We start from the raw sequence: 27,619 nt of genomic DNA, 5'->3' as shown, positions 1-27,619 counted from the left end.
GACACTGGGCCGGCATCAGGGAATGAGAGTTCTGGTGCTGCGTGACACTGGCCGGATACTTCCCTCTCTGGGCCTCTGGTTCTCCATCTGTAGCTGGTGGAGTCGGACAGAGTGAGTTCTCACTGGCTTTCCGGCTTGAAGAAAGCGGCTGACACCATAGACCCCTGCCCACCCTGTCTTCATGACCCAATAGCCGGAGGACGCCTTTGGGCCCCATTGTTCTAGGCCTGCCTTTAATGAGGCCACATCTGGAGTGTATCTCCGCTGGGCCCTGTTGTATGCCGTTCCTCACAGCTGGGTCCCCATAAATCAATTTGTTCTATGGACAAGTTCCCAGAACCATCCAGATTCTGACCCAGTTTTATTTCCCTGCAGTTTCTGGCTCCAGGGGCAGTGAAATGAACCCCACTTACATTGGGACAAGCGCTCAGCTCCTCTGAATTCCAGCCCAGAGGATTTCAGAGGAGCCACGTGTCTTTTGGCAGGAAGCGTGAACCAACCCCTTCCGGTTCCTTTGAGGGGCAGGAGTGGCGTCCCAACTTCACAGTGAAAAGACTTGGTAGAAATGACCCCACCAAATGCCTATGCCTCTCAGGTACTTATTCTCCACAGAGATCTTAGTTATGGAGAAGAGGAGTCAAAAACTTCACCTCTGTGGAGGGTGGGATGCCTGTGCCTCTTAGCTCAGCAAGGCAGTCTCCTGGCTGCTCCCGACACTGTTCTGTGCCCAGCTCTCCCTAGGTCTAAGACTTTGAAGTCTGCCTGTGAAGACTCTGCACCCCGCCCGCAGTGCATGCTCCCTGAACACCACCAAACTGGCCTGGGGTTGGGAGGAGCAGCATTTTCCCCTAACTCACATAAAGCTCATGCTCCCTCCTGCCCCGGACCCTACTCTTTCTATACTTGGGGGTGAGTGGTTCATCAGGAAGGTGGTTTGCCCAGAGTCCAAGCAGCCAAACGGAACGTAGCACCAGTCCCAGCCACAGCAACTCCTGACTTTACCTCCTGCTGACCCAAGTCCAACCTTGGTTCTTGGTTGTCTCTCTAGCGATAGGGTTTGGAATCTGACCCCACTTAGAGGTGTTCTTTAAAAAATTGTTTTCTGCCTAGCAAGCGCAACGCCCTGAGTTCGGTCCCCAGCTCTGAAAAAAAAAAGAAAAAAGAAAAAAATTGTTTTCTTTGTTTTGTCTATGTGTACATTTGCTTATGTTATTTGTTATTCTTATGTATTGAACTTACTCTACAGACAAGGCTGGCCTCAAACTCTTGGCATCATGGCAATCCTCCCGCCCCAGCCTCCCAAATGCTTTGATTACAGGTATGCACCGCCACACCTGGCTGAAAGAGTTTTCATCAGCAGGAATCCAAGTGTGAAGGCAAAGAACTCAGGAGGCTTCCGAGAAACGGCAGCCCCCAGTCCGACCACTCCTTGCCCCTGGACTGAAATGACCCCAGACTTCTTGAAACTCTTGGATTCTAGTTTTTTTCCCAGAGAACTAAAGTAATTATGGGTGAGAAAAACTGAAAAATTAAAATCCCTGTGGAGTAGTACAGTTGAGGCTTGGCCAGCTCTGAAGATCTGTGCTTTTGTGTTCTGCCCGTAGTAGACATCACAGGACACTGGTGAAGAGCAACAGGAATTCTCTTCTCTGGCACACCGTCCCTAGCTATCTCTGGGAACAAGCCAGAGCAAGAGTCCCATTGCTTGCTCTATGCTCCCTGCACACACACACACCACACACACCCGCCCCCTGTGAATGCTCCCACTCCAGACTGAGAACCCGCCCTCAGTGCTTTCATACTTCTTCCTGGATTTGTGTCCATATGTCAAATAACATACTGCCCAGCTTTTTCATGATGCTTCAATCTTTATTATTATTATTATTATTATTATTATTATTATTATTATTATTATTATTGACTTCCTGGATCTTTCCACCTTTGTGGGTACAGGTTCTTATATAGCCCAGGCTCCTTTCATCCTCCCATCTCCACCTCCTGAGTGCTGGGATTCCAGGTAGGTTCCACCATGACCAGCAGGCCTTTCCTTCTTGTTCCCTGTCCACTCCACAGCCTCGCAACATCACTTGCATCACTTCTGAGGTATCTGAGGTCAGCCTGGCCTAGTCAGCTGTGGATCAGAAGGGAGCCCAAACCGCCAATTAAAATGTAGATTTAATGCTGGTACTTGCTTCTCTCCTTCCTGCAAACCCATGAAAAAACCACACCCCAGCAGAATGGTGGAGGCACAAGGCTGGCGGGCTATCCTGGGGTTAGAGGACACTCCAGGACATCTGCTCTCTTAAGGACCTTCCAGGGGCTAAGAGCAAACACACTGGGTGGCCTCTGAGGAGATCTAGAGCAAGAATGGAAGCTCCAGGGAGACCCATGTCAGCACCACCAGGATGTGTCATGTGAGGACTCCTGCTCAGAGGCAGGAGATAGACTAAGGCAGGCCACGTGTGCTGGAGACACAGATGAGCGATTTCTGCAAGGCCGGAGAGGCAAGCATTTGACTCCTGTTGTCCCTGTAGGGCCCACAACAGTCACTTGCTTCCTCAGTTCAGTTGTCTGTGAGAATCCAGTGGTGATCTGCAGTCCTTCTTGATTGACTACACCAGAGCTGTACCAACGGGCACACACATCTGGTAAAACTCTTCTCGGGTGCTAAAATCTCTCTTAAGGCTCCCATGAGCAATCTCTCTCACTGACCCCTGCCTTATAAAAAGTTCAAGATGATTCAGACATTTCATGATTCAGCAGTTGGGGCAGAAGCCTCCGTTCCGCAGGGACTGAGTACTGGAAGGTGGTGAAGGGCTAGATGGAGCAATCCCAGCTGATGTGGGCTCTGGCCTCTCCAGCAGGGCAGCAGGGATCTAACGAGGCAAGACTGAGGAAATACCTCCCCAGCCCCTGCCCTGTGAGGGTGGAGGGTGAAGTCACAGATCACAAAGGAGTGGCAGTCTGGCCCCTAAGTGGCTCCACTGTGGGGCACGGTCCCTGGCTTCTTCTTGACTTGCAACTCTCTACGCAAATGTAAATCAGCCACAAATCTCCTGTGCTCTCCAAGGGGACAGACTCATTCATTCAAGCTGTCAGTAGCCATTGTGTAAGTGGGCTAAGAGTTGAACGGATGGCCCTACATCAGGATGTGGGAGCTGTGAGACCCATGGGGACCTGTGAGTCACCTCTCCTCCCCTCTGAGAAGCAAGAGAGCAGCAATCACTGAACTCTGGAGTAAGTCCAGGGTGCGTTATGAACTAAGACCATCTCTGCCCTCTCCAGTGTTTCTATCTAAAACAGGGCCAGCCAGGGTTTGTGTGGGCTAGCACCTTGGCAGGTATTTTGAGAATCCAACGAGCTCACTAGTAGGACGTGCTTAGAGCAGTGCTTTCGTTGAGGTAATTATCACCATCCTGAATAAAAGCTGCACATGGGAAGCCACAGTGCCCCCCTCAGCCAACCTGACAAGATCAGACAGTGTAACCTACGTAGAGAGCAAGTCTCTAGAGCCACTGATAAAGATATTGAGGATATAGCTTGTTCTTTTAATTTTATGCAATGTGTATGAATGTTTTACCTGCATGTATGTCTGTGATGTGTATCTGTGTGTGCTGCATTCATGCCTGGTAGCTGAGGGGTCTAGAAGAAAGAGTTGGAGCTCTTGGAACTGGAGTGAGCTGCCATGTGGGTTCTGGGAGTCAAATTCAGGTCCTCCGGAAAAGCAGTTACTGCTCTTAACCACTGAGCCGTCTCCCCAGCCCACTAGGAAACAGGCCAGTATTCCCAGTCATGCTTACCGAGTAAATACTGCAGCTGTGACATGGAACTTTATAGTCTGATATGGCACAGCCAGTCTGTGAAGGATCAATCTTAAAAAGAGATCCACTGACACTTGCGAGCACTTCAGCCGAGCCAAATTCAGAAGACAGTTATAAAACAGAGTGTGAAGCACCAACGTGAGAATTCAGCTCTGGTTGCTTTGTCTGCAAACACACCCTTTCCTCGACAGTCCCATTTCCCCCAACAACCACACTTGGCACGGGGTGACCTCTGGGTGCCTCCCAGGTATCCACCCATCCCAAGGATCTCAGATTTACATGAGTTTCGAAACCATCGTCTTGTCTACCGCAGAAGCACTGCCCTATTTCCGAGCTGACACCACCACCTAGTGTGTCACTCAGGAAGGCACGCCTGTGGAGGTGGGGGCTGGCTGGAGCCTCCTTCTGCCTCTCTTTCTCTTCATGTAGGATCTCACCGAAGCCCTGCTTCCTTCTTCTTACTCTCACTTGTTAAGGTCGTGCCGTTGGACATGCAGCCCATTCACCACACAGTGGCACATACCTGTAAATCCAGCACCTGGGAGACTGAGGCAGCCTGGACTACAGAGAGGATTCATGGCCAGACTGGGGGACATCATGAGATGAAAGAGAGTGGAGGGGGAGGAGAGGGGGGATTGCTGGTTGTGAGGAAAAGGGGAAGAGATGAGGAAACTGGGAAGAATGAATAAAAAAGAAATGCAAGAAGAAAATAGGTGCTGGAAACTTACACCCCAGAAGTAATGGCGTCCCCTAAGACTTAGGCACACAGACCCTCAGCCCCGCCCTAGAACTGCTAAGCACAAATGCAGCCACTCTCTAAGTGGCAGACGATTCCCTCAGTGCAGGGGAATGTGTGAAGAGCTGTTCTAACAGGAGGGGAGAGGGAAGCTGCTAGGACAGAACACTTCAGCCAAGCAAACTCCTCAGTCCATAAACAATACACAAAATATTATATATAATTATATATAAAATAAAACACAGTAAAATCTTGTAAGTAAAACAAATCTTTCCTGAGCAATATTTGTCATGTGAGGACATTTTATTTCATGGGAATTTTTAAATCAGTCTAAAACAATGGAATCTTCTAGACTGACCCGTAGGAGTAATAGGCAGAGGGTCCCTGGTACTCCAATCTTACTGTACATACAATATCTGTGTTCCTATGGACCGACGAAAACCACTGATGCGTCTCTGATCCTAGTCACTCAATCTGAACTTGGCTCCTAAAGGCCATCTTGGGATCTAGCCACACTACAACATGGCGGCTTGCTTCTTCAAAGCCAGCAGCAGGTTCTCAGCAGTGACCTCCAAGAGCTGAGCTTCGGTCCAACCACTGCAAAGTCTGATTCCTGCTATCAGTGAGCTGGAGTGCACAGCTCATGTCTCAGAGAATGCAGCAGTAGGACACAGCACCCTTCCATTCGAGACCCAGAGCTGAAAGGCAAGTAAAGGTGAGCACACCCTGCCCTTTGACCTACAAGGGACGATGAGGAAGGGGGTGATTGCTAACTTTGCCTGCTAACTTCTTGGCTACAGTAGGAAAACTCAGGGACACCCAGAACAAAGCACGGAGGAAATCCTGAGGAGCCTAATAGAGAACGTCTGTGGTTCCTTAAATAGACCCTCAGCAAGGACAAGTATGCTGGAGCTGCTGGCGGTAAGAGCACAGAAGGGAGGGCTGCAGAGTGGAAACCGGAGAATGCGCCACTTCCTCAGAGCAGAAAGTTCTGCAAAACTGATTGTGAAGTTATGCGGGCCTCAGTCCCGGAATAAACAACCAGACACACCAAGGACGGTCCTATACCCAGCTAAACTACCTCACGAATATGGAAGGAAGGCTTGAAAAATTCCCAAATAAGTGAAACCGGCCTGATGCAAATGAATCCACCCTTCAGAGAAGCACCAACGTCCTTACAATTCAGCAAACACTATGTGGAACCTCAGAGCATAAAGTACAGGAAACTGAAGGACCATGTGAGAGACAGAGACAGAGACAGAGAGAGAGAGAGAGAGAGAGAGAGAGAGAGAGAGAGAGAGAGAGAGAGAGTGTGTGTGAGAGAGAGAGAGAGAGAGAGAGAGAGAGAGAGAGAGAGAGAGAGAGAGAGAGAGAGATCACCAGAAGACATACCTAGGCCATCATCCAGATGGGCAATAGATCCATAATGGATCTCATCATTTCTTGAGAACCATTATCCAAGTTAGGCGATGACTTATGTGCACTGTCAGCCTCCAGTGGCCATAGGGCTCACTTGCTCACAGCAGAGATAGGTGAGGACGTCCTCAGCATCACTTCCAGCTCTCCTCCCCATCTCTAGTTCCTCAGTGTGAATTATACACCCATCTCCTGGTGGCCACTCTCCTACAAGCCTCACTCCACTGATCCCCACACCCAGTGTAGACAGAGGATCTGCCTTGAGGACCACCTGTCTCACTGAGGACCACCTGTCTCACTGAGGACCACCTGTCTCACTGAGGACCACCTGTCTCACTGAGGACTACCTGTCTCACTGTGGACCACCTGTCTCAATGTGGCTTTGCAGGAGAGGCTCAACTCTGAACATACCTGTTCAAACCCTGCAGGGATAGTGCTAAGATAGCACCCTGAGCAAAGGCTTTGGTCACCTGTGCCCCAACACCACCATTCTTTTCTTGGTTGACTGTTCATATCCCAGACAGCTCACTCTTCCTGCTGGTCTCTTGGGGCCTATGGTGGCTGAGAGACCAGATCCACACCATCTTGGCTTCAGATTCTGTCTTAGGAGAACCTGACCTAAGGCTGACCCACCAAGCCTGCACCTAGCACTAGTCTCAGGTCACTCCCTAACCACTGCCAATCAGGAGGAAAGCAGAAGTTAAGAGTTGTACCTAGAGATATTTACCTATCAGAGTTTATGGTATGGCTCCCAGCACCAGCCAATCATTCTAAAGGGCAACAAATTCCATAAATAGCCTCCCATCCAGATGTGTGCCAGGCTGGATACCCCCTTGCTTGTTTGCTTGGCGCTATAAATGCTTGCTTGAAACTGGGCCGGGGGTTCACACTCCCACCCTGCTGTATCAGTGACAATGGTACAGCCCGGGCTCGAGCTTGAATAAAGACCCTAATGCGATTCCATTGAATCAGCTCCTTGGTAGCCTTTTGGGATTTGCAAAATGGGCACAGCAGTGGCTATTCTTAGTTGTCACTTGATGACATCAGGAAGTAACAAGTACCTGGGCATACCTGTGAGAGGGTTTTGCTTAATTTGATAATTTGAAGGTGGAAGACCCACTTTTAATCCAGATCTTTTGTGGAAAGATCCATTCTTACCCTGGGCCATGCTGTTGGCTGATGGTCTAAGGACACGGAAGACATGAGTCTGCTTGCTCTGCCTGCCGGCTCTCACTCTCGCTGGCAGGCCAACCCCTTCACGTGCACTAGAGCCCACTTCCTAAAGATCCCAGTGCATAATGAAACCCAGTGGAGACATCCACCCTCGTGGACTGAGCAGCTGCTGTGTTCTTGGACCTTCCAGTTGTGCACAGCCATTGTTGGACTAGCTGGACCACAGCCTGTAAGCCATTCTTATAGATCCCCTTTCCGTATGTATCTATCTATCTATCTATCTATCTATCTATCTATCTATCTATCTATTTATCTATCTATCTATTTCATTATCCATCCACATATCATAAATCCCTTCTCTCTCTATCCATCTATTATCCGTCATCTATCTACCCATCATTTATTTATCTATCATCTGTCCATCGTCTATTACTTATCTATGTAAGCCATTCTAATATATCCCCCTTCTCTGTCTGTCTGTCTGTCTGTCTTTCTGCCTATCTATCTATCATCTATCCATCATTAATTTATCTATCATCTATCTGCCCATCATCTACCTATCACCTATAATCTATGTAATTCTAATAAATCCCCCTTCTCTATCATCTATCCATCCATCCATCCATCCATCCATCCATCCATCCATCCATCCATCCACACTTATTCACTTATCAGTTCTGTTCCCCTAGAGAACCTGCCTAACATAAGCCCTGTCTCACTCTTCTCTGGATCTGTGATACACTGCTTCTTGCTTTCATGTGATTTTCTTTCCCATGGCGTACTTGCTAACACTCCTAACCCTAACTTGTTTCTTTCCAGGTCAGGGCTCTCCAGAGAATGGTGATCCTGACAGGTTCTATTAGACCTAAGGAACAGCGACAGCCACCTGCCAGTATAAACAAATCCTGTGAGAGGAACACATATCCACAGGTCGGACACTTGGGTCTCAGGCTCTCCAGGATATAGAAGTCAACCACATAAAACATACAATAACATCTACCATCAAACACCCAGGTCTCCTGCGAGGCAGAGTAGGACGGATGCTCTCCTGAGAGCCCCAACAGTAAAGCAGAACGGAACCCTGGGAACCAAACCCATCTGCCTCAGGCACTTTGCACACCAGCACTGCATCCACACCCTGGAGACAGGGGAACACACAGGCCAGACAGCTGGAGGCACCTTCTCACACCCATGCAGCCTTTTTACACCCTTCACCCATCACGGAAGGGAAAGCCGCCTCAAATATAACATCTCCAATACTAAAAGAATATTGTTTTCATGATCGTCCCACACCCTGAAGTTTACTGCGCCTGGCGGAAGAAATCAGTGAAGAGTTCTCGAGCCGAGCCAATTGGCTGCCATGCCTCTGAGGCGCACACACACAGGTGCAGCCTCCCACACTCCGGGTGCAGTCTGGGACATCGACTGCATGTCTGGCCCACCCAGGCTGTTTTCCTCTGTTTGGGGAGGGGCTCACTGCCACACCAGGCCCACCTAACCCTGCAGTACAGAAGGCAGGGGGAAGCAGAACAGCGGTCCTTCCCCTGACCCACAAGTCTCCCCAGCAGGACAAGGGGAAAGGCCAGATCCAGCCTGCCTCAGCAAGAAAGCTGAGTCTGGCAGAAACTGCCCCACCCTCAGTCCCACCTCCTGAAGAGCAGCCTAATTTCAGCGTGAGAGCTGAGCTGTGCAGAAGCCACCACACACTGACCTGAGGAGGGGCTGCCTATTCCACAGAGAGAAATGCATTATTTTGTATTTGCTTCTGGATAAACACCTGCTGACATGCACCGTGCTGTGCACTTTACACAGGGGTTTTATGAGAATGTAAAGGGGTGGGATGGCTCAGTGGATAAGGTGCTTGCCTTCAACGAGTAAGGATCGGAGGATGGGTTCCCAGCACCCATGGAAAACCTGGCAGACGTGGAGGACTGCAGAGAAGGATCAAGGAAGACATCTTAATTAAAACTCTCACCTCAACACACATGTGCTTCAGATATGTAAGCACATATACACACGCTACATACACATAAAAAAAAGGTGGCAGGGGACGACATCAGAGGTAACATCTCATTCCTCACATGCCCCAAACCAGGCTAAGCCCTACCTGCTCCTGCCCTCAAACTCGGTTTCACCGTCTCCATCTCACACATACAAACTAAGTACCAGCCCGTGGATCCAGGCAGAGCAGACCTGTTTCTGAGGAGCTGTTTGCATCACTCCAGAGGGATAGATGCCCTCAGGATACAGTGTCGGAGAGAAGAGCTGGAGAAATGCAGTGACGCTTTTAATCAATCACTTGTGTTTTCACAATTGACCGGGACAAAAGTAAGATCCGCAGTCTACCTTCTGACTGATGTCTTCCCGAGACAGGGTCTCATGTAGCCCAACCTAACCTCAAACTCTCTGTGTAGCCAGTGATAACTCAGTGATTCTCGTGCCTCCACTTCCCCAGTGCAGGCAGGGATTAGGGGTGTGCCGACAAGTTGATTTTTGTAAATGGGGTTCTGGGAACTTAACCAGGGCTCCATGCGTGGTAGGCAGGCACTCTAGCCAGGGACTCATGGCCTCAGTCCACTGTAGCTCTTGGAGCTGATCTGGAGCCACCCAGACATCAGGATTATCCAGCAATGTGCACAGCGGCTGCTTCATCAGAAACTCAATAATCAAACACTATTATAAATAATAATATTAAATCATCAAATACTATTTAAGGAAAAACTTAAAAGTTGAGTTTCATGTAGAACATTCCGTTTCTCCCTGGAACTGTCCTGTGATTAAAAACTAGAAGGGATATAAATGTGTCTTACAGTCACAGTAGTCAAGTCCTCCTAAGTCACCAGACACCCTCCCATTAGACACTGCTGGAAATGCACACTCTCAAGTCTGTAGGACCTTGGCAAACCATATTCTTTCTTTGAGCTTTCAGATTTGGTTAGCCTGTTTGGGTCAGTATGAACATTATGATAGAGTTTTGATGATCGGCACATAAGCAAAAAGCATTCTTTATTGTATAAATCTAGACTATCCCACCCACTCACACCAAATGAAATCAAGACAGGATTTCTAGTGTCCGTCTCACCCCCCTGAGAGAACTCTAACTTGATGACATTGAGGTATTACCAGTCGACATTTGAGGTATTACCAGTTTGTGTAAATTATACTAAACACCCGGGAAGCTTTGTAAGTAACAAAATAAAATATTTACCCTTTCTGCGAATAAGAATAAAAAGCACCATGGGTAAAATGCACATCGTGCATTAAGTTTCCCAAACACCAAAGGCAACATCTTAGGATTGCCCTTAGAAAACGGGACACTGGGAGACATTTTTAAAGTTTTCCAAATCTGTACAAAGATGATTCACATTGCTGTGGAGTCCAACACATTCACAGATGACAACCATGTGCTTTGTCCATCTCACCGGGCACACAGCCCATGGCAGCGGTGGGCTCCTTCCCTGGCGAGGCGGTGTGCTATGACATGCGCTCCTTGAAGAGCCACCTCTGGTTGTCTGAGCTGCTACAATCCCGCAAGTGCGGAGCAAAGGAAGTGTCGAACTCCTTCTCCGTGGCCTCCACACATTTCCCGCTCTGCTTGTGGACTAACGTGCCGTCCTACAAATGACAACAGACACTGTGTGTTCAAGATGATTTCAGTGACTTCTCAGAAAAGCCCAGTTCCCTTCAGGCAGGTTCTGAAGACCCCAGGGAGGGACTGTTAGCATTTCAGAACTGGGAGCTGTGCAAAACAGCGCCACCTGCTGGCTACTCAAGAGGACGGGTCAGAGCCTCTAGCTCTCTGTTCTCTCTAGCCACTCTGTTCTCCTTCAGGGAAGTCACAGCCAAGATCCTTTATTTACCTCCCCCTCATGTCTCTTCATCATCTAACTCCAACCCTATGACTTCCTCCTCCTGAGCAGTTTAACAGAGCCACGTGACCTGGCCATACTCCTAAATGTGGCAGCAGCACACCCAGGTGAGGGACCTGAGTTCCCAGGTCACCTGTTCTCAGCCTGGATGAAAGCCCACTACTGGGGTCTCTGGTTCCAGTCTCAGACCCCAGGGTATGGTAATCTTTAACGGGGCCCGCTTGCTTCCCAACACTTGCTGAGGGCATGGAGAGTCTCTCTTTGCTGTGTATCTTGTCCCTCTCTCCTCTGTTAGCTGTACTTATTCTGAGGAACTTATCAAGGGGCCAGCAGCCAACAGTGAGAATGCATAGCCTCTTGATTCTGAGGGAGAGGCCTTGCAAGCGGCTAGATGTTGTTAACCCTGACCCTTCCATGGCCCTCCAAGTTCCCTCCTGAGGAAGCTAAAAGTGGGTGACTGGTTGCAGTATCTCTCCGCCCAGACTTCTTCTACACATGCTCACTTCTCCAAAGTGATCCCTGAATTTTAAGATAAAATCTGTGTGTGTGTGGGTTCATACACATGTGCGTGTACACATACATGTATGTGTGTGTACACATACGTGTATGTGCGTGCAGAGACCAGAAGATGACACAGTATTCCCTCCACCTTCTTTGCTTGAGACAGGGTCTTTTCCGACTCTCGAGTTTACCGATTTAGCTGGCCAGCTTGTCCCGGGGATCCCTCTCTGTTTGCTAAGCACTGCCTCCCAGGCCCTTGTCAGGTCTTTGTGAGGGTGCTGGAACTACGAGTTCCCTTCCTCCTGCCTATACGCCAACAGCTTCATCCAGAGGCATCCCTCCAGCCCTGCAGAGGAATTCTTAAGGCAGCACATGATCACTCTTGTTTCTACATCATACTAGTGATCTCTGGGGGGGGGGGGTTAGAAGACAAATGCAAAATGGGCAACAGACTGTGGGGTGTGTGGACTACTTTTCCTAAACTATTTTAATTTTAAGACAGGTCTTGCTGCCCTGGAACTCACAATCTTCCTGCCTCAGGCTCCTGAGTATTGGGATTAGAGGCGTGCACTACCATGCCCAGCTCTTACTCTCTTCTCTCAAGCAGGCAACACTCTGGGGCTCAGCTCTTCCAGGGAGCCTGCAAACTCCACTGCTTTTATTATTACACTCTTCTACAGGAAAATATATTTCAACTCTGAATGGGATTTCGGACTAACCCATCTGTGAGCAGTGCAGGAGAATCTCTGCCCATCCGAGATGCTAGCACCGAGTGATGAGTGAAAGAGAACTCATTTTCCTTTGGAGTCACTTCCTCCAGAGATTTATGAAGTCTTGTGACAGGCCTGCTGCAAGTGGGCCAGGGGCCTGTGCCTTCTAGGTGTGCCACGACACCAAATTGTCCATCAAAAGTGACTCTAGAGGGCCTCACGACTTCCATAGGAAGTCCTGGGAATCTCTAAGTCCTTCCTGGAGCAGAACAAGGCTGCTAGTAACAAGCATGTTTCATAGCAAGGGCAAAGTGAGGCTCAGAGAAGCAGAGTGGTTTATGCTTGGGTCTAACCTCATGCTTTGGCACTCGGATAGCCCATCTCACCCCTATACATCAGCAGCAAACTTACTTTCTATTACAACCCACAGCAGCTCATAGTGTAAAGGACTGAGAGAGAAGAAAGCCCCACTGTCACCAGGAGCCACAGACTCTGACCCTATAGTCACCTCCCAGGGTCGAAGTGAAGTTTCCAGTGTCTGAGACTGGGAGCAGGCTAAGAGTAAACCTGGCTTCCGCAGTCGTACAGAAAGCTGCAGATTCACTGACCTCCTGTAGGACGAACTCCTGATTCTCCGGAACGGTATCTTTGCAGAGATCCATGATAAGGACGTCCTTCCCTTCCTCCACTGCTATGCAGGCCTCGGGCTGGCGGGTGTTATATCGTATTTCTTGCCGGGATGTATACTCGAAAAACTAACAAGAGCGTGACCAACATGTGTCAGATTATCTAGGGCAAGAATTTCTCAGCTTGCATCTCAGACATCCACATCACAGGAGCAAAATCAGTTACAAAGTACTTATAAAGCAATGATCACAACATTACGGTTGGAGGTCCCCACAACGTGAGTGACTGTATTAAAAGGTTTCAGCATTAGGAAGGTTAAGAACTATTTCTCTAGGGGAAATAAGTGGAGGTGGGATGGAGCAACACCACACCACCCCACCCTACCCCACCCCACTGCTGCCATGACCCTGTGTTAGGGCTCCAGGTATCTTGGGCCACTAAGCTGGCCTCTTATTTTGAGCCCAGATAAGTCCTTACTCTCCTGGATTTTTCTGTCTTGCCAAAGTAACAGACACCGTGAGCCCCACATGCTGGGCTAGGGCTCTGCCGCTGAGTCCCACTCATGTGCAGAGGGCTGGTGAGATCGACAGGTAAAGGCTCTGGTGACCTGACCTGAGTTCTGTCTCTGGGACCCACATGGTGGGAGGAGAGAACTGACCCCTGCTGTCCTGGCTTACACATGCACACTTGAGTACACACACACACACACACACACACACACACACACACGGGCATATACACGCACACGGGCATATACACGCACATGGGCAAATAAGTAAATACAATAAAAAGTATTTTAAAAAGAAGAGCAACAAAGCCTGCCCCCTCCCCATCCAAGCCCACACCTACCTGGTTCTGACCCATCCCGTGGCAGAGGTACAAAAGGACCTGGTGGCCTTCCACATTGTTTTCACTGGGAGGGTTATAATCCAGGCAGTACCCCCTTAGTCCTCTGTTCTCGAGCTAAACAAGACACAGAGGTGTCACCTCAGTCTAGATTTCTACACACCCATGGAACTCCACACAATGTTCGGTGGGGAGAACACAATGAGGACGAGGCCCCAGGGACCACCCCAGAGAGAGGAGCCCTGCCCCTTGTCCAGCCCTCTCTAGTCATATAATGTTTTCCTATGCTGATGACAGGTGGGAACTTGGACCCACTTTAAGATGACAAACCTGGCCTAAAAGCTTGCACCTCTATCTCTCCATCACAGCCTTACTGCTGCCCTGGCTCAAACATCTCAGTTGTGGCCTCACTTTCATAGTTAAGAAATACAGAGGAGAGAGGTGGAGCTTACAGACAGAGCCACGAGTGACATAGTTCCCACACAACCAATCTGCATTTCTTCTCAACGTGGTAAAAACAGTCATGGAAGAGAAAATGTGGAGGCATGGCTCGGGCTAAAAGACCCTTCCAAAGCAAGCTGCGACAGACACAGTGTGTGGATCCCCACTAGAATCTGCAACCATCTACAGAGCAACCTGAGAAAAGGGGGAGTGTGCCCCGAATGGTACAGTAAACAGCAACAAGGCTTTGTGGTTATGTGGTGAGCTTCATGGTTATGTGGAGGGCTTCATGGTTATATGGAGGGCTTAGTGGCTATGTGGAGGGCTTCATGGTTATGTGGAGGGCTTAGTGATTATATGGTGGGCTTCATGGCTATGTGGAGGGCTTCATGGTTATGTGGAGGGCTTAGTGATTATATGGTGGGCTTCATGGTTATATGGAGGACTTCGTGGTTATGTGGTGGGTTGCGCACACTTGAGTATTTAGAAGGAAATCACAGGACACCAACAGCACCAAGGTAGGGCAGGGAAGAAGGAATTAGAGGAAAAGAATCTTGACTATTTTAGAGTCACAGACACAGGACTCATTACACTATTCCCTGTGTTTCGGTGCATTTGGCCACTTTTACCTTGAAAACATGATTCGACACTGATCCCTGGCTTTGTAGTTATCCAAAATGGGACAGCGGCATCACCTCAGAGAGGCAACAGTTAGCCCACGGGGAGATGGTCTATCTCCCAGCAAAAGCAAGACTCTGGTCTCGGTTGGCCTCTTTTTATTTTTAAGGTTTTCTGGATGACTAGAAGTGAGTCTCGGCCTCTGGTGCTGCTTTTGTTGTTTCTAAGTGCCGAGAATCACTAACTGGTCAGGCCATTAAGGCCAAAGTAATCGGAAAATACTAGCAAAAACTAAGACACGGAAACAGCACCTAAGCCCCACTCTCTACAATTAATTGACTGGTGAGATGCTCAATGGGCGTAAGCACGTCCACACAGGTCTAATGACCAGAGTTTGATCTCCGGGTCCCACAGAGTGACAGAAGAGAATCCGCTCCTGAGAACGGTTCTCTGATCTCCACATGCACCGTGACACCCCAGTTAACTAAACAGCCAACGGTAGCTCACCCTTGACAATTTCCAGGTGCCTTCCTGTCTGGACACTGTGGACCCAGGGCCCAGATGCCCAGGAGAGAGGAGAGGACAGTAAGGACACGATCAGACCAGAGGGGTGAAAATGGGCGAGGTCTGAGGGGCTCAGAAACGGGGGCTTTCCTCCCCAGGACTGTTGTTCAGACCCAAGGCAACATCTGTTCCTCATGGCCCACCGCTTACCATCCCGAAGAAACCAGGCCTGTCCTCTGGCACATGCAGTTCTGGGTACACTGTATCCAGGAACCACTTGAAGTCTTTACACTGGAGCTTGGCCCGAAGCTTCTTTCTCTCTGTCACGTCCCCAAAGGGTTCCTGAGAAAACAACAGAATGCTGAGTCCCTACAGGCTGCCTGTCCACACCTGCCCTCGATGACGTCACGCTACTGTGCAATCCACGCTCTTACAGAGGACAATTCCAACTGTCCTCTGACCTCCATATGCACCTCACTGGCACGATCACACAGTCGCATAAAACAAATCAAATGGGATTTAGTTTCAAAAGGAAAAACTGGAGAATAGAAATCTAAAGTGGGGCTGGAGAGATGGCTCAGTGGTTAAGAGCACTGACTGCTCTTTCAGAGGTCCTGAGTTCAAATCCCAGCAACCACATGGTGGCTCACAACCATCTGTAATGGGATCTGATGCCTTCTTCTGGTGTGTCTGAAGACAAATACAGTGTACTTATATATAATAAATAAATAAATCTTAAAAAAAAAAGAAACCTAAAGTGACCAGATACTTACTTACTTGTCCTTTTTAGGGGGTTACTTCTCAGTCTTCAACAGTAGGGACAGTCACATCATAGGCAATAAACAGGAGACTGTGACACTGGCAGAGCTAGGGGGTTAGGAGACAAGGCATCTGCAGACAGAGCCTGGTAGACAAACTCAAAACCCCGCATCAGCTTCCTGGACCTGCGTGCCCTTGTGGACTCTGGGACCACAGGCCATTCTCGAGTCTAACCAGAGGAATGGGATGACTTGGGCTGTATCCTTCTTACTATACTCACTCTCAAACACAAGCAAGTGTCCTAGACATTATCATGGGTGACCGGCATGTTCAATAGTGAAGTACAAGCGTATGCTGAATGTTTAACTCACTAATGTGAGCTCAAGGCTGCGGTAGGCAAGCTGGAAGTTTGACTTCACAGGCAAACACTCCTCTACGCCTCCCCAATGAGAACGTCTGAGTAAGGAAACAGCCTGCTACCAGACAGCACAGCAAACGCTCACCCGAGGACTAGGCTATGATGTGCTCTGCCGCTGAAGACTGAGGAGGAACACCAAGAGACGGCCATACCTAAATGTCTGGGTGTCACTTCTATCACAATGCTAAGTGTGGCCCTCAAGACCTGGAGTCGGTGCATCCTATGTGGCCTCACCTCCAAATTATTTCCAATTGGTAAATAAAGATGCTGACAGCCAAGAGCCAGGCACAAGGGACATAGGTGGGGTTTAGGATTCCCAGGCCTGGGTTCAGAAGAGAACCATGAGAAGAAGATGGAGGAGGGTTAGGAGTCAAGAAAGCACAGCTCTAAGGGCTGGGCAGCTGGAGCCCGGATGAGACACGTAAGTGGTAACTCAGGGTTATTGAGAGGAAAGTAGAGACTAACAGCACGGAGGGTAGATATCTGCCCAGCTCTCGTGCTGTTTGAGGCTTCCTGTAAATAAGTTGTATCTTTTCTCCAGGAATTGACAAGGTGGGGTAGAAAACCCCGGGTCAGGATTAAAAAACTTCTACAACGTTCCCCAGTACTTTTCTTTAATAACTTTTTTTTTTTGTCAATGTGTGTGCACATGGGGAAACTAGATGACAAGTTGTGATACTTGGTTCACTCCTTCTATCATGTGGATCCTCAGGATGGAACTCCGGTCTTCTGACTTGGTGGCAAGTCCCTTCATGAGCCACCTCATTGGCCCCACAAGTCCTTTCTTTAACAAGTCACTGTGGCCAGCTTTGACCAAAGCCCATCTTCAAACAAAGCCAACAAGCACTGAGCATGCAAGTACATTCAACACTGTGGTCACATGTTCTGGGGGGAGGGGGTGCACTTTGAGAATAGCAGCCCAGAGTTCCAGGCTGGGTGGCAGTGAGGAGCAGGTATTTTAGCCTGCTGCTCTAGGCAAGACAGAAAAAGCCAAGGCAGATGACATGGAGCCTCTAAGATACAAGGCCATGCAGCAGATCAGGTTGACGGCTCCTGGGTTCAGCCGAACTGAGAAAAGCACCCTGGCACGAAGGCCCCAGGCCTGCTGATACCTCCCCTGAGCTAACAGGCCTTAGGTAGGCTCCTTCAGTTCCTCAGTCTTCTTACCTCCTCCTCCCCCTTCCCCTTCCCCTCTCCGCTCCTCCTCCTCTTCCTCCCCTGCCCTCTTGTATGTCAGGCTTCGAATCTATAAAATGAGAATTTGGTAGCTACCCTGAAGGGCTACTAGGAAGGCCTTGGGAGAATTTTCCATCCAGGGCCAGGGCATTTGTCTTGGGGACCTCCTGCGTTAGCAAGTAGTCCTCAGGTATGCAGAGCTGGCTTCTGATATACAAAGATTGGTGGTATATAGAGGCCATGGGCCCAAAGCCTTGTGGTAGGGGCTGAGGTTGGGCAGATCCATAGGTCCCTACTACAGCAAGGACAGAATGAGGTTCTGAGGCATAAACAGCCCCTGAGCTATGGTCCTGAGGAGAGATGCTCGCTTGCTCTCATAGGGCCTCATTCCCCACATGGTTTATGGGCTCAGTTCCGTGTATGGCTGGATTCCAAGGACATAGGGATCTAGCCGTTGAAGGATAAGGCTGCAGGTTCGTGAACCATTCCGGAGAGCGTAGGATGAAGCCTCTGAAAGGACACAAGCAGGCTAAGAAGGCAGGTGTGCTCTGAGCGGTAACTTCAGACAACAAACTATGTTAAACTTCCACCCTGAGCACGTGGACTCGACCAAGCTCATTACAAAGAGAGAAGCCGAGACCCCTGCCCCAGTGCCAACAGGTGACACTGAACAGCCCAGAGTGACTGTGCCGGCACAGACAAACCCGGCTGTTCTCTAGTTCTGTACCTCCATGTTCAGTCGCACTGTCATGGACGTCCACAAACAATACCTCCAAGTTATTCAACACATGTGCTCCCAGGAAGGACTAACAAGGCCATGCCCTGCCCTCCTGATTTGCACTCACACCGTAAGTGTGTCTTTTACACAACCTATGAGGGCCTTGCATTTCACATCGTGCTTCTGATTTTACCAGCTTGGTAGTGTGAATTTGCTTGGACCAGAGAGTGGCATTATTTGGAGGCATGGCCTTGCTAGAGGAAGCATGTCACTGTGGGCGTGGGCTTTGAAACCTTACCCCTAGCTTCCTGGAAATTAACCTTCTCCTAGCTGCCTTTGGAACAAGAGGTAGAATTCTCAGCTCCTCCTGCACCAGGCCTGCCTGGACACTGCCATGTTCCTGCCTTGATGATAATGGACTGAACCCCTGAACCTGTAAGCCAGCCCCAATTAAATGTTGTCCTTATAAGAGTTGCCCTGGTCATGGTGTCTGTTCACAGAAAAAAAAAAAAAAAAAACCCTGAGACACAAACCATCTAAAGTCACCGCCAGTCATTGCTTCTCGAGTTCCTAAATGTTAGAAAAGTGACACAGGGCCAACGAGATGGTTCAGCTGGTGAGGGCACTTTGCCACAAAGCCTGACAACATGAGTGTGATTCCTGGAACCTTTGTGGAAGTAAGAGAGAAACAATTTCCCCCAAAGTTGCCCTCTGACCACAACACATGTGCCACAACATAAATATTATGTTGTACCTAAGCGTAAAAACACACACACACCGATAAATAAATGGAAGAAACAGAAGGCTGTGATGTGCCTCACAGAAAATTACCTGTAGGTAACTGTTCAGACATAGGTTACACTGCCTTTGGCCATGAGGTCAGCGCTGATGGGCCAACAATAAATAAATAAAGAATGCATGTATGTCCTGATACCCGTAACAACAGTCCCGACTGGCTGTCCGAGCCTCACGGGAAGCTAATAATGCGAGAAGCAATGGCATGACAATCACTCACTCAGTATTTGCAGTGGCTTTGTAAACGTGGCTCTGCGGAGAGTGAGAATCACATAGTACTCATACCCATGCGTGGAAGAACAGGCTTTCCCAGGCTGTGTCAGAAAGACAGTTTGCTCCCTGTTCTTAGAACCGGATCTACTTTGCTGGGGGAGCCAGACTTCGGGGCTCGGTTCCCATGAGGCTGACGGTGTACACGTTGCGTGAGACTCACCAGGCGGGCCTGGGGATTTCTGTGGTAGTAGAGTTCTTTAAAGTCATCCATCCACACTTCTGCAGCGCGGACACTGTTGGCTAGAGCCTTGCTGCGAGAATAGGGAGCTTGCTTAGGGAAGACGTGGCCCACGTGGGAGCAAGGGTGTGTTTCCAGAGTGCCACCGCACTGCCAGATCTGCAATGGAGGAGGAGAGGAGAGGCCACACAGTGAGCAAGGAACGGCTGCTGGTCCACGGGGAGTGCAGTCAGGAGGTGGTACCCTCTGAGGCTCTCATCCTCCGATGTGGGGATAGAGGCCACTTACCAGCATGCACCTAGCACAAAGGGAGAGAGTGAGAAAGCAGCCCTGAGACGGACACGACACAGGAGCCAGGAACCCCAAGCCCAAGCGATACAGATAGCTCATGCACTTGACTGGGGTGGGCCTAGAGACCTCTCCAGCAACCCACTTCCTCAGCGGCCAGACCGGCCTTCATTACCTGATGCCACAGAAGGGAAGAAAGCAGCAAGGAAGAAGAGAGGTTTGAAAGGTAGAGAGGAAGCTTCTAGAAGAGGCAGAGTATCCTGACACCTAGAGAAGAGGCAGAAACACTGTTAGAATCACACCCAAAACTCAGGTCACTTGGGGCCTCATTTTCCCAAAGGCGTTCTGAACGAGCCTTGCATCTGGTGTTTATAACGCAGGGTGTGAATACTTTGGGGCAGGAGGGAGGTCAGATTCTTCTCAGTTAACTGTTTTTAAGAGGGTAGGACAACAGACAAAACGTTGCTAAAAAATTTAAGTTTTGATTCTTAAACATGTAAGATTCGGAAATCACCGAGACGCTAAGGCTTTGCGGAGGGGCTCCCAGGGCAGCAGCAAGGCCTGCCACAGAGGGCAAGTTCCGGACCGCAGGCTAAATTGGTAACATCTGACTTTGTACAGGGAACCCCACAGTTATCAGCTGTGCTGCATGCAGAGGCCCCTCCTAAGCAGGTGGTCAGAAAGCAGACCTAAGAGGTGGGCCCAGGACTCTGGTCTGAGTGAGTCACATCCCCACTCCTAGCCTCATTTCCTCCAGCATTAGAGCAAGAGAGAAACTAGGAGACTTGCCATGCTGTTTCCAGCCCAAGTCTGACATAAATGTAAAAGCAACAACCCCTTCCCCACCTAGACATCAAGCCTGTTGATAAGATGTGCTTGTCACTGTCTTACAGGGTAACTGGATATACCTCCAACGCTGAAGAGGGAGGGACGTCAGGAGAGAGAGGGGGAGGGAGATATGACAGAGAGAGAGAGAGAGAGAGAGAGAGAGAGAGAGAGAGACAGAGAGACAGAGAGACAGAGAGAGAGAGACAGAGAGAGAGAGAGACAGAGACAGAGAGAGACAGAGAGAGAGAGAGACAGAGAGAGAGAGAGAGAGAGAGAGAGAGAATAGAACACAAAATGAGTCAAAACAGAAGACTACTCACCCTAAAGGAGAATTCAAGGTTTTCTCCTCCCCAGACTTCCATTCCTGTATCATAAGACCCCAGATATTCAAAATATCTCTTACTCACAGCAAACAGTCCCCCAGCCATAGTTGGAGACCTAGAAAAAAGTGGTACCTACATTTCAATGAAAGAGGCAAACGCCTTCCCGAACAGCCAAACTACTCGCCCCTGGAGTCTCTGTCCGTGAAGGCCATTCATCCAGCCAGAAGCACACTGAGCTGACACTCTGCCGTGCAACAGGAGAGCCTGGAGGCTCAGACACACCCCACAGTCTGAGGGAGCTGAGCAGGCCAGTCCTCTGCGTGTGACACATGTCAACAAAGGCCACTCAGAACCTTCTAAGGCAGTGGTAAGGGTGGGGAGGGGCAAACCAGGCTTCCCGAGGAGGCCAGGTCTGTGGGAAGAAGTGAGCTGAAGCAGAGGAAGGGAATGCCCGCTCCTCCTCCCCTCACGACATGAACAGGGCCAGGAGCAGGAGAAACCCATGTGCTTTTTAGAACATTAGAAGTCAGAGGCTGAGAAGCCAGCCCTTGCCTGCAGAATTGACCTACAGCACAACCAGGGGGAAATGCAAATTTTAGCTGGTGCATGTTTCCCTCCTATTAAAACTTTTAATTAGTTAGTTAAAACATACCAATATAAAGTCTATCTGTGCAGCAAAGATATCTGATAAGATAAACGCTCTGGGGAAACACCGAGGTAGAGAATGGAAGTCGACAGCCAGCCATCCCTCCCTTAGGACAGGCTCTGAGGTGAGGGGCCAGGAAGGCTAGCCTGACCTGATAACGTCAATAGGAGACCGCATCAACTTCCGCTCTCGCTGGGGGACCACATGCCACGTGAATACCAGCCGCCAGTCAAAGCCTCCAATCTGGGGCTCTCCGGAGTTGCCCAGGTACTCAAAGGTGTTCCAGTCAATGACATCGATAACGGGGCACACCACAGCCGACTCCTTCTCATGGATCCTGCAAATACCCAGCACATCCATCTCACCTGTCTGCTGCAGACTGCAAGGGGAGCAGCAGGAGTTCCAGAGTGACTGTCCCTCTTCCAGCAAGAAAGAAGCACTCCTGGGTGAGAAGACCCACCTCCCTCACTCAGGGTTCTTGGTCATGTTTGGGGGACCACCATGGAGCATGGTGAGAAGGGGGAGAAGAGTTCAAACAGGAGCACCCCACAACTCTATCTTCTCTAATCCTGTCTGTGGACATTCTGGCTAAATCTGACTCCCTTTCAAAGAGTCAAGGTATATGAATATCAAAGGTGATTTAAAAAAAAAAAAAGCACGTGCTCAATTTCTCAGGAGTGCAAAAAGTTCCACTATAATGAAACATCCTAACTTCAAGAAATAATTATCTCTGGCCAGCAAGATGGCTCAGTGGATAAAGGAGCTTGTAGCCAAGCCTGATGGCCAGAGTTCAATCCCTGGGACCCACATGGTGGAAAAAGAGACTAACTCCTCCAAAGTGTCCTCTGACTACCACACATTCAGCGTGAGGTGCCCACGCATGCTCCCTCTCACGCTTTCTCAAAAGGTGATGTAAGTAATTTCTTTTTAATAAGAAGAATTTTCTTAAGAACAGAAGATGTACCAGGCATGCCTTTAATCTCAACACTAGGGAGACAAGATGGATCTTTGAGAGTATGAAGTCAGCCTGGTCTACACGGTGAAATCCAGGACAGCTAGAGAGAGGAACTGTGTCAAAAAAAAAAAAAAAAAAAAAAGGAAGAGGAGAAGAAGAAGAAGAGGAGGAGGAAGAGGAGGAGGAGGAGGAAGAGAAGGAAGAAGAAGAGGAAAAAGAAGCGGAGGAAGAAAAGAGAAGGAAGAAGAAGAGAAGGAAGAGGAGGAAGAGGAAGAAGAGAAGGAGGAAGAGGAGAAGGAAGAGGAGGAGGGGGTAGCCTGAGGTCAGGCTTATAGTCAGACCTCATGTCTAAGGATTTGAACCCTGCTCTTTATTTGCTATATTGTTATCAGCCAAGTCACCTGAAGTCTCAGAAGCATTGCCTCTATGATAACAAGATGGAGCTCTGTCCTCAGAGGACTAAAATGAGGATTTGTAAGCTCAGGGACTGAGAACCTGGAACCACTGCTTTTCTCTCCTGTTACTGGGAAGTGCGCGGTGAAACAAAACGTGCTAACGTGTGTCTGTGTGTCTGCACACATCGGCCTGTGTGTGTGTTGGCTTCGCTATCCACGAACACCATCCAAACTCAACTTTTCACCAGCATGCCCCTCCTCAGTGACGCCATTGCCTCTGACAACCACACAAACGAAGGGAAAGGGAACTTCCTCTGGGGGAGGTAGGGCACTCATTTCCTTGGCTTACGGTGGGGAGGGAGGCTATCTCGAACGTTTCCAACCTAAGAGTTGCAGCATGGGGGACAACTGAAACAGAGAAGCAGACCTGAGCCATCCCTGCCCTTGATCAATGGGAGAAAGTCAGAGAGACGCCAAACTGAGGTGAGACCGGCAAAGGTCAGGTCGGCCAGGTTAGATACAGGGTCAAACCTGGGAGCTGACTAAAATGAAGAGTCTGCAGATGGTGCGTCTGTCAACACCACCTCTTCAAACAGAGGTTAGAAAGGTGGAGCAGGGGTTGGGGATTTAGCTCAGTGGTAGAGCGCTTGCCTAGGAAGCGCAAGGCCCTGGGTTCGGTCCCCAGCTCCGAAAAAGAGAACCAAAAAAAAAAAAAAAAAGAAAGGTGGAGCAGACCAAGAGCAGACCTGCTTGGCTGTTGGCCTTTACCAAGGCCCAAGTCCCACAGGAACTCATGACTTGTCATTCAGCCGTCAGAAACCACAGAGAGCCCAACTTCAGACAAAGGGGAACCCGAGGAAATGCTGTACTGATACGTGGGTGCAGACTCTGCCTTGGGGGGCTAGAAGCTGCATTCGTGGGGAAGTTTCCAGCATTAGGAGCAGAACCCTCAATTTGCACAACATTGATTACTCAGCACACCTGCAGCACACCAAGAACAGTCTTTGACACGACAACCCAGACACATATTTCCAGAGGCGCCTGGAGGCAAAGGGCAATGATACAGCTAAGACTGCCAGGCACAGTCTGCAGTCGTCTGCAGCCTTATGGGTCTAATTCCAGTGTGTGCCCAAGTCCTAGTGAGCTTTTGATACATCCAGAAGCCCAGTGAAACCCTAAGAGTCAGATGCAAATGTCCCCTGGGTATTTCCAATGGACTTGCAGGGTGGAGAGTTCCTCACTGAGGGTGGCCTTGCTGACAGGAAGGAGTTGCCCTGATATTCTAAGATTCTGTCATTCTGATATTGTTAGCTCACTAGCTCAGGAGGAAGGATGGCGTCCTCAGACTTCACACTAGCCAAGGGTAGCCATCTATGAGCACATTGCGGGAGAGAGACAGGGGAGCCTGTTGGCAAGATTCCAGATAGCACACTATACACCCCAACCTCAGCCTCTAGCTCAGCCCTAGAGAAACCACAAGGCTGGCTAATGACACCTTTGACCTTTTATCGGCCTACAGAGGGGACCCTGGACAGAACTCCATCTGGGGGAACTCCTGGCTTGCTAGCCAACTCCTGCCTTCCACAGTAGACACTGGGGAGACTGGGAGAGGGAGAAACAGAAAACCACAGTGTAGACACGCCTAGAAGATGTGTGTGTGTGTGTGTGTGTGTGTGTGTGTGTGTGTGTTTATATGTGTATTACTAAAAAGTTTACTTTACAACTAAACTAGCATAAAGGTGAAAATACAGGCTAAGTTCTTTCTGCTCATGTGTACTTGCATGACATTTAAAAAAATTAGTATTTTTTAAAAATTGCAGGCTTTAGGGATATGCCTCACATACATAAACCTCTTAGCACAACTTCTAGTACTATACACAAATACTTTTAAACACACACACACCCCTCTTTTAGGGTCTCTGAGTTTCAAGGACCCCAAGTGTTGTACTTAATGAATGCTGGGTAACTCCAGTATCCACAGCTAAGTGAGCCCTGCTTGAAACAGAGTCCAAGGGCTTATCCCCATGAAGTGTTAGTCCACAACGACTTTGTAAGCCTGGGGCTGATGACACTCCATAGGTCTGCTCTGAGAAGCTGGCAGTGTAGCAGACCCCCACAAGCTGCCATGTCCAAGCACCTCTCACATGCCACCTCCTTTACCATTGTACCAGCACAGAGACTTCGCTGAAGGGCACTGGACACGCCCAGCAGCCAAGATGAATGTCCCTGCTCCCACCCAGGCACCCCTACCCCGTGGGTGTCCCACACACCTCTGCAGCAGAGGCTCCAGCCACCCCTCATGACATTCACAGTGACAGTCCAGAAATGTCAGCACTTCGCCCCTGGCCGCGGAGGCTCCCAGGAGCCGGGCTCGCACCAGGCCCTCTCTCTTGCTAGCACGGATCAGGCGCACCTTGGGCAGCTGTGACAGCTCGTTGGCCAGGGGCTCCTTCAGGTGCTCTGTGGACACAAACAGAACAGAGGTCATTGCCCCACATCTTTGGCAGAGCATGCATCCCAGCCCCCACCACCCAGTGCCTCCCCGATCCCCTCAGACGGCAAGGATAGAAGTCTCCTTTTCTTTGTCACCCAGGACGCCCAGAGCGAAAGTCAGGCTGGAAGAGACCTGACTGCAGATACACTCAATCATGCGCTTCAGGTGAGTGAGCGCTATGGTACCTGAATATGTCTCAATAAAATGGATGCTAAAAAGTCTTTCATAAGGGACTACAGGAAGGGCTCAGTTGTTAAAAATATGAGGTCCCCTTCCTGAGGACAGGATCTGAATTCCCAGTACCCATGTCAGGCCGCTCATAACCGTCTGGAACTCCCAATCCCAGGGGATCTAGCACTCGTCCAAGGGCATCACACACATGATGCACATACACTCACACGCACATGCACAAACACTGATTTGTACTGCTATGTGCATGGATGTCTGGCCTACCTGTATATTCATGCTTCATGTGCATGTTTGTTGCCTGCAGAGGCCAAAATAGGGGGTCAGATCCCCTGGAACTGTAGTGACAGACCATTGTGAGCCATCAGATAGGTGCTGGGAACCGAACCCAGGTCCTCTGGTAGAACACAAGTGACTGCTATTAACCACTGAGCCCAGTCTCCAGTCGCCAAATAAACCTTTACTTAAAAGTCCTTCATAGGCTGACTTGTGCACATTTAAAACTGAAACCCATTGACTATGGTCCCTTGCCTCTATGGACACACTGAGATTAAGTTTCATCATCGGGACAGTGCTTGTTGGGAGCTGGTGGAACATTTGGAGGTGGGACTTATGGGGAGGCCCTGAGGCTGCTGTGAGAATGCATTCCAGGGGGACACAGGACTCCTGTCACCCCCTCTGCTCCCAGCCCCAGGCAGGCTTCTGCATAACTTCCCACCAACAGCCTTCCACCATAAAGCTGAGAAACTGAACTCCCCAAACTGTAAGCCAAAGAAACCTCTTTTCCCTCCTAAGTGGCCTGCATCAGCTATCTTGTCATAGTAACGGAAAGCTGCCTAAGACATAATTACGGCAGTAGACATTTTCTTTATTTGGAATCAGCACTCTTTAGAGTAGCAGCGACCACAGCTTGTCAAGGGGATGTGCACAACTTGGTCTGCAGAAGAGGTTATATATGGAGATGACAGGACACAACTAGCCTCTGGGTTTCCTAATTCCAGGACAAGGAGTCACACCCTAGAGGGTCGAGGGAGGGGGATGGGAATCCACTTGGACCACAGAAAGGGAAGAAAGACCGTTTCCCTCTTCTCCCAAAGTTCTCCCCCATCAGAGAATGTTCTACTTCACTTCGGAATTAATGAAAACATTTCTCTAAATGTGCTCAACGCTTATAAACATTTCTCTCTGGCTTTCTCTTTAAGCTCTAAATGACTGCCTGTGAGCGGAGAGCAGAAATGAAGAGGGTGCCCTTACAAGCCACGCCATGCCAGTAAACCACAGGGGTGATGCGCACACACCAAGACACAGGTGCGGCTGCCTAAGCTCGGGTGGGTTTTCCAGAACTGACGTTGGGCGGACCTGCGCTGCCTCCTGAACTGAAGAGCCAACCCCCAACACCCTGCCCCTACCCTACAATCACTTCTGATAAGCAAAGAGAAGGCAAGCAGGGCTGCCAACAGCCTCCCAGGCCTTTCGGCTCTTCCCTTGTTCTCTGTGTAGCCATGATGAGAAGGACAGTGGTGGCTCAACGCTCCCCACTGTGAAGGAGGGTACACTGTACTTCTATCAGCTCGGGAATGGTCTAATTCCGAACAGGTTAAAGTAAGCAATCTGATATTTGCCTTTTGGTCCTGGTGTTGGTGTTGGTCCATCTGGTCAATAAACGGTGCTGGTGTGGTGGACAAGAGCTAAGTTTACAATTAAGACATTTCATACAAACAGAAGTTACCATCTAACAAGGAGGCTTGAGTATTCTCCAGGCACTAACACCACACATATCCCTAGCCTCGTCTCATTTAATCCTCACAGTGAGTGATCTTACACTGTAGACATTATTATTACTTCCTTTATAGAGGCTGAACTCATTAAAGGCCAGAGCTCCAAGCTGGAAGTCCCTGGGTTGGCGTGGGATCCAAGCCCTCAGT

General features: G+C 49.4%; 1 protein-coding gene and 1 long non-coding RNA gene across 3 annotated transcripts in view; one reads left to right on the top strand and one right to left on the bottom strand.

Moving 5' to 3' along the window:
- Nucleotides 1–4,830: 4,830 nt before the first annotated feature.
- LOC148005776 (uncharacterized) lies at nt 4,831–7,716 on the top strand. The gene is made up of 2 exons (XR_015620204.1): nt 4,831–5,869; nt 5,933–7,716. It is a non-coding gene; the product is annotated as an uncharacterized LOC148005776 (long non-coding RNA).
- Nucleotides 7,717–10,132: 2,416 nt separating this feature from the next.
- Nucleotides 10,133–27,619, bottom strand: part of Galnt12 (polypeptide N-acetylgalactosaminyltransferase 12) — a 28,925-nt gene continuing 11,438 nt past the window's right edge. The window contains exons 3-11 of one of the 2 annotated variants that reach the window (XM_087548934.1): nt 25,962–26,091; nt 25,285–25,474; nt 21,816–22,001; nt 21,016–21,133; nt 19,562–19,738; nt 15,473–15,604; nt 13,703–13,816; nt 12,835–12,981; nt 10,136–10,761 (exon numbers count right to left, since the gene is read on the bottom strand). In XM_087548934.1, coding sequence (XP_087405060.1) covers nt 10,621–10,761; nt 12,835–12,981; nt 13,703–13,816; nt 15,473–15,604; nt 19,562–19,738; nt 21,016–21,133; nt 21,816–22,001; nt 25,285–25,474; nt 25,962–26,049 — 1,293 coding nt within the window. In that variant the 5' untranslated portion in view covers nt 26,050–26,091 and the 3' untranslated portion in view covers nt 10,136–10,620. 2 annotated transcript variants of the gene reach the window in all.

The sequence above is a fragment of the Rattus norvegicus genome, chromosome 5 (genome assembly GCF_021556685.1).
Source record: "Rattus norvegicus strain SHRSP/BbbUtx chromosome 5, alternate assembly SHRSP_T2T, whole genome shotgun sequence".
NCBI lineage: Eukaryota > Metazoa > Chordata > Mammalia > Rodentia > Muridae > Rattus > Rattus norvegicus.
This window is presented reverse-complemented; position numbering and strand designations above follow the sequence as displayed.